Below are 7443 nucleotides of genomic sequence, written 5' to 3'. Positions count from 1 at the left end.
AGGAAGTGGACAGACAGCTCTAGTAATGAATGAGGAAGTGGACAGACAGCTCTAGTAATAAATGAGGAAGTGGACAGACAGCTCTAGTAATAAATGAGGAAGTGGACAGACAGCTCTAGTAATGAATGAGGAAGTGGACAGACAGCTCTAGTAATGAATGAGGAAGGGGAGCAGGATCCTTGGTCTTCGTGCCATAATGGGGCTGATAGAGTTGATGATCTCAATCACCTGAGACACAATTGACTGAAGTACCGAATGTAACAAAAATTCCGTTATGCTGAGCGTCTGGTGAATGCCTCTTAGGTCGATGGATTGGGTTTAGGAGTTGGGCCTGTTTTCACAACCTGGGCAATTGTGTCTCTGTCATTTTGAGGTCCTTGCTGCAGGGGTGGGGGACCTGATCTGGGTTGGGCTATATAGGGTGTGGCCTTAATAGGGCTCTGTCAATTCAATTCAATTCAAGGGGCTTTATTGGCATGGGAAACATGTGTTAACATTGCCAAAGCAAGTGAGGTAGATAATATACAAAAGTGAAATAAACAATATAAATTAACAGTAAACATTTAACATACAGAAGTTTCAAAACAATAAAGACATTACAAATGTCATATTATATATATACAGTGTTGTAACAATGTACAAATGGTTAATTCAAGTACACAAGGATAAATAAATAAGCATAAATATGGGTTGTATTTACAATGATGTTTGTTCTTCACTGGTTGCCCTTTTCTTGCGGCAACAAGTCACAAATCTTGCTGCTGTGATGCACACTGTGGTATTTCTCCCAGTAGATATGGGAGTTTATCAAAATTGGATTTGTTTTCGAATTCTTTGTGGATCTGTGTAATCTGAGGGAAATATGTCTCTCTAATATGGTCATACATTGGGCAGGAGGTTAGGAAGTGCAGCTCAGTTTCCACCTCATTTTGTGGACAGTGTGCACATAGCCTGTCTTCTCTTGAGAGCCATGTCTGCCTAAAGCGACCTTTCTCAATAGCAAGGCTATGCTCACTGAGTCTGTACATAGTCAAAGCTTTCCTTAAGTTTGGGTCAGTCACAGTGGTCAGGTATTCTGCCACTGTGTACTCTCTGTTTAGGGCCAAATAGCATTCTAGTTTGCTCTGTTTTTTTGTTAATTCTTTCCAATGTGTCAAGTAATTATCTTTTTGTTTTCTCATGATTTGGTTGGGTCTAATTGTGCTGCAGTCCTGGGGCTCTGTAGGGTCTGTTTGTGAACAGAGCCCTAGGACCAGCTTGCTTAGGGGACTCTTCTCCAGGTTCATCTCTCTGTAGGTGATGGCTTTGTTATGGAAGGTTTGGGAATCGATTCCTTTTAGGTGGTTGTAGAATTTAACGGCTCTTTTCTGGATTTTGATAATTAGTGGGTATCGGCCTAATTCTGCTCTGCATGCATTATTTGGTGTTCTACGTTGTACACGGAGGATATTTTTGCAGAATTCTGCATGCAGAGTCTCAGTTTGGTGTTTGTCCCATTTAGTGAAATCTTGGTTGGTGAGCGGACCCCAGACCTCACAACCATAAAGGGCAATGGGCTCTATGACTGATTCAAGTATTTTTAGCCAGATCCTAATTGGTATGTTGAAATTTATGTTCCTTTTTATGTCTGTCTCTGTCTGTCTGTCTCGCTCTCTCTCTGTCTGTCTCGCTCTCTCTCTGTCTGTCTGTCTCTCTCTCGGTCTCTCTCTCTCTCTCTGTCTCTCTCGTCTCTGCCTCATGCTCAACTGTCTCTGTCTCGTCTCTCTGCCTAAGGCTCAATTGTCTCTCTCTGTCTCTGTGTCTGTCTCTCTCGTCGCTTGGCCTCAGCCTCACCTGTGTGTGTTTCTCTTCGTTAGTGTTACCTGTCTCTGTAACACCATATTACGTCTGTCCTTCCAGAGCGTGCCATGGCAGCTGGTGTTAGCCTGCTGACTGATGTGCCCTACTCTTCCTCTGGGGACCTCAACACAGGCAACAGCATGAACACAGGTAGGTGTTACTATTCTACAGTAGTAGTGTGTCTGTATCGTGTACACTGTTTGGTTACTCCATGTGTTATTTCATAGTTTTGATATTTTTCTACATTGTAGAAAATAGTCAAAATGAAGAAAAGCCCTTGAAAGAGGTGTCCTAAAACTTTTGACCGGTAGTGTATTTTGACTTTTTTTCCAGCAATACGGTGCATTAAAAACTAAAAACAGATTTACCTAGCTGGGTGGAGAGGAAACCCTAGGAATCTCAAGAGGTAACCAATCCTCTGAACAGGTTAGGTAACTCAGGTGTCTATACTTCAACAGCAAAGTTAGATAAGACGGACGTTTATGAATGTAGGGATCTATGGGTCTTTAGCGAACTCCAGACAACCTATAGATACAGGATGCAGTGATGAGTATCAAACCTGTCACCTGTAACAAAACAAAGGGCATTATGGGAGATGACATCTAAAGGTTTAAGAGTAGTAGCAGCTGCACTTTGATAAATAATATCACCATAATCAACAACAGATAGAAAGGTTGACTGAATAATCTGCTTCCAGAAAGGCACCATCTGTTTCTGTAGAAAAAGACCACTTTAAATCTTAGTTTCTTAACCAGCTCATCTACGCTGAACAAAAATATAAACGCAACATGTAAAGTGTTGGTATCATGAGTTGAAATTAAAGATCCCAGATATGTTACATACTCACAAAAAAAAGGTTATTTCTCAAAATATTTTGTACACATCTGTTTACATCCCTGTTAGGATAAAATACTTACTTTGTCAAGATAATCCATCCAGCTGACATGTGTGGTATATCAAGAAGCTGATTAAACGGGAGTATTTCCCTATTGTGGGGAAATACTCAGCCTGATTGGCTGGGCCTGGCTCCCCAGTGGCTGGACCTATGCCCTCCCAGGCCAGCCCAGTCATGTGAAATCCATAGATTAGGGCCTAATTCATTTATTTCAATTGACAGATTTCCTTATATGAACTGTAACTCAGCAAAATCTTAGAAATTGTTGCATGTTGTGTTTATATTTTTGTTATTATATTATATTTTTTTTGTTCAGTGTGTTTTTTAAATGTCAAATCCATATCAATCCAAATGCCTAAGTATTTGCAGTGCATTCATAAAGCATTCAGACCCCTTCACTTTCTCCACATTTTGTTACGTTAGTCTTATTCTAAAATGTATTAAATTATTTTTCCCCCTCATCAATCTACACACAATATAATGACAAAGCAAAAACAGGTCTTTAGACATTTTTGAAAATGTATATATATATAAAAAAACTGCAATATCACATTTACATAAGAATTCAGACCCTTTACTCAGTACTTTGTTGAAGCACCTTGTGCAGTGATTACAGCCTCAAGTCTTCTTGGGTATGACACTACAAGCTTGGCACACCTGTATTTGGGGAGTTTTTCCCGTTCTTCTCTGCAGATCCTCTCAAGCTCTTTCAGGTTGGATGAGGAGTGTCACTGCACAGCTATTTTCAGGTCTCTTCAGAGATGTATGATTGGGTTCAAGTCCGGGTTCTGGCTGGGCCACTCAAGGACATTCAGAGACTTGTCCCGAAGCCACTCCTGCGTTGTCTTGGCTGTGTGCTTAGGGTTGTTGTCCTGTTGGAAGGTGAACCTTCGCCCCAGTTTGAGGTCCTGAACGCTCTGGAGCAGGTTTTCATCAAGGATCTCTCTGTACTTTGCTCCGTTCATCTTTCCCTAAATCCTGACTAGTCTCCTAATCCTTGCCATAGAAAAACATCCCCACAGCATGATGCTGCCACCACGATGCTTCACTGTAGGGATGGGTCCTTTAGGTGCCTTTTGGCAAACTCCAAGGGGGCTGTCATGTGCCTTTTACTGAGGAGTGTCTTCCGTCTGGCCACACTACCATAAAGTCCTGATTGGTGGAGTGCTGCAGAGATGGTTGTCCTTCTGGAAGGTTCTCCCATCTCCACAGAGGAACTCTAGAGCTCTGTCAGAGTGACCATCGGGTTCTTGGTCACCTCCCTGACCAAGGCCCTTCTCTCCCGGGCGACTAGCTCTATGAAGAGTCTTGGTGGTTCCCAAAGTCTTCCATTTAGGAATGATGTGTTTTTGGGGACCTTCAGTGCTGCAAAAAATGTTTTGTACCCTTCCCCAGATCTGTGCCTCGACACAATCCTGTCTCGGAGCTCTACGGACAATTCCTGGTTTTTGCTCTGACATCCACTGTCAACTGTGGGACCCTATATAGACAGACAGGTGTGTGCCTTTCCAAATCCAATCAAGTTGCAGAAACATCTCAAGGATGATCAATGGAAACAGGATGCACCTGAGCTCAATTTCGAGTCTCATAGCAAAGACTCGTATTTGTGTTTTTTTTATTTTCAATACATTTGCAAAAAAAATTTAAAACCTGTTTTCGCTTTGTCATTATGAGGTATTGTGTTTAGATTGAGGAAACATTTTAATTCAATACATTTTAGAATAAGGCCGTAACAAAATGTGGAACAAGGGAAGGGGTCTGAATACTTTCCGAATGCACTGTACCTCTTGAAAGGAGCTATACTGTATATTGTTATAAAGGACAGACTACTTAGTCTCACACCAGAGGATTCTCTACATGTCACTATGTAATAACTGGATTTTTGAACAGCAGTCTCTCTCTCATTATACCGTTGAAGTCGGAAGTTTACATACACCCTGTGTATAATAATACACCTGAGCCAAAAACATTTAAACTCAGTTTTTCACAATTCCTGACATTTAATCCTAGTAAAAATTCCCTGTCTTAGTTCAGTTAGGATCACAACTTTATTTTAAGAATGTGAAATGTCAGAATAATAGTAGAGAGAATGATTTATTTCTGCTTTTATTTCTTTCATCACATTCCCAGTGGGTCGGAAGTTTACATACACTCAATTCGTTTTTGGTAGCATTGCCTTTAAATTGTTTAACTTGGGTCAAATGTTTCGGGTAGCCTTCCACAAGCTTCCTACAATAAGTTGGGTGAATTTTGGCCCATTCCTCCAGACAGAGCTCGTGTAACTGAGTCAGGTTTGTAGGCCTCCTTGCTCGCACACACTTTTTCAGTTCTGCCCACATATTTTCTATGGGATTGAGGCCAGGGCTTTGTGATGGCCACTCCAAAACCTTGACTTTGTTGTCCTTAAGCCATTTTGCCACAACTTTGGAAGTATGCTTGTGGTCATTGTCCATTTGGAAGACCCATTTGCGACCAAGCTTTAACTTCCTGACTGATGTCTTGAGATGTTGCTTCAATATATACACATACTTTTCCTACCTCATGATGCCATCTATTTTGTGAAGTGCACCAGTCCCTCCTGCAGCAAAGCACCCCCACAACATGATGCTGCCACCCCCGTGCTTCACGGTTGGGATGGTGTTCTTCGTCTTGCAAGACTCCTTCTTTTTCCTCCAAACATAACGATGGTCATTATGGCCAAACAGTTCTATTTTTGTTTCATCAGACCAGAGGACATTTCTCCAAAAAGTACGATCTTTGTCCCCATGTGCAGTTGCGAACCGTAGTCTGGCATTTTATGCCGGTTTTGGAGCAGTGGCTTCTTCCTTGCTGAGCGGCCTTTCAGGTTATGTCGATATAGGACTTGTTTTACTGTGGATATAGATACTTTTGTACCTGTTTCCTCCAGCATCTTCACAAGGTCCTTTGCTGTTGTTCTGGGATTGATTTGCACTTTTCGCACAAAAGTATGTTCATCTCTAGGAGACAGAACGCGTCTCCTTCCTGAGCGGTATGACGGTTGCATCGTCCCATGGTGTTTATACTTGCGTACTATTGTTTGTACAGATGAACATGGTACCTTCAGGCGTTTGGAAATTGCTCCCAAGGATGAACCAGACTTGAAGAGGTCTACAATTTTTTTTCTGAGGTCTTGGCTGAGTTTGATTTTCCCATGATGTCAAGCAAAGAGGCACTGAGTTTGAAGGTAGGCCTTGAAATACATCCACAGGTACACCTCCAATTGACTCAAATTATGTCAATTAGCCTATCAGAAGCTTCTAAAGCCATGACATCAATTTTTGGAATTTTCCAAGCTGTTTAAAGGCACAGTCAACTGAGTGTATGTAAACTACTGACCCACTGGAATTGTGATACAGTGAATTATAAGTGAAATAATCTGTCTGTAAACAATTGTTGGAAAAATTACTTCTGTCATGCACAAAGTAGATGTCCTAACCGACTTACCAAAACTATAGTTTGTTAACAAGACATTTTGTGGAGTGTTTGAAAAACGAGTTTTAATGACTCCAACCTAAGTGTATGTAAACTTCCAACTTCAGCTATATCGCCTGGATCTCTGGAGTTTTGAACAGTAGATCTATCTATCTATCTATCTATCTATCTATCTATCTATCTATCTATCTATCTATCTATCTATCTATCTATCTATCTATCTATCTATCTATCTATCTATCTATTCACTTCAATTCAATTCAAGGGGCTTTATTGGCATGGGAAACATGTGTTAACATTGCCAAAGCAAGTGAGGTAGTTATTATACAAAAGTGAAATAAACAATACAAATTAACAGTAAACATTACACATACAGAAGTTTCAAAACAATAAAGACATTACAAATGTTATATTATATATATACAGTGTTGTAACAATGTACAAATGGTTAAAGCACACAAGTTAAAATAAATAAGCATAAATATGGGTTGTATTTACAATGGTGTTTGTTCTTCACTGGTTGCCCTTTTCTTGTGGCAACAGGTCACAAATCTTGCTGCTGTGATGGCACACTTTGGAATTTCTCCCAGTAGATATGGGAGTTTATCAAAATTGGATTTGTTTTCAAATTCTTTGTGGATCTGTGTAATCTGAGGGAAATATGTCTCTCTAATATGGTCATACATTGGGCAGGAGGTTAGGAAGTGCAGCTCAGTTTCCACCTCATTTTGTGGGCAGTGTGCACATAGCCTGTCTTCTCTTGAGAGCCATGTCTGCCTACGGCGGCCTTTCTCAATAGCAAGGCTATGCTCACTGAGTCTGTACATAGTCAAAGCTTTCCTTAAGTTTGGGTCAGTCACAGTGGTCAGGTATTCTGCCACTGTGTACTCTCTGTTTAGGGCCAAGTAGCATTCTAGTTTGCTCTGTTTTTTTGTTAATTCTTTCCAATGTGTCAAGTAATTATCTTTTTGTTTTCTCATGATTTGGTTGGGTCTAATTGTGCTGTTGTCCTGGGGCTCTGTGGGGTGTGTTTGTGTTTGTGAACAGAGCCCTAGGACCAGCTTGCTTAGGGGACTCTTCTCCAGGTTCATCTCTCTGTAGGTGATGGCTTTGTTATGGAAGGTTTGGGAATCGCTTCCTTTTAGGTGGTTGTAGAATTTAACGGCTCTTTTCTGGATTTTGATAATTAGTGGGTATCGGCCTAATTCTGCTCTGCATGCATTATTTGGTGTTCTACGTTGTACACGGAGGATATT

General features: G+C 40.9%; 1 protein-coding gene across 1 annotated transcript in view; it reads left to right on the top strand.

Annotated features, from left to right (window-relative positions):
• Positions 1 to 1903: 1903 nt before the first annotated feature.
• LOC120038743 (protein tyrosine phosphatase domain-containing protein 1-like) overlaps positions 1904 to 7443 on the top strand; it is a gene marked incomplete at its 3' end in the record, with an annotated part of 32775 nt that continues 27235 nt past the window's right edge. The window contains exon 1 of the mRNA XM_038984400.1: positions 1904 to 1989. Within this exon, the coding sequence (XP_038840328.1) occupies positions 1908 to 1989 (82 nt within the window). The remainder of the gene's footprint in view (positions 1990 to 7443) is intronic.

This window comes from Salvelinus namaycush, unplaced genomic scaffold (assembly GCF_016432855.1).
Source record: "Salvelinus namaycush isolate Seneca unplaced genomic scaffold, SaNama_1.0 Scaffold2374, whole genome shotgun sequence".
Lineage (NCBI taxonomy): Eukaryota > Metazoa > Chordata > Actinopteri > Salmoniformes > Salmonidae > Salvelinus > Salvelinus namaycush.
Note: the sequence above shows the minus strand (reverse complement) of the source record. Positions and strands in the feature narration are given on the sequence as shown.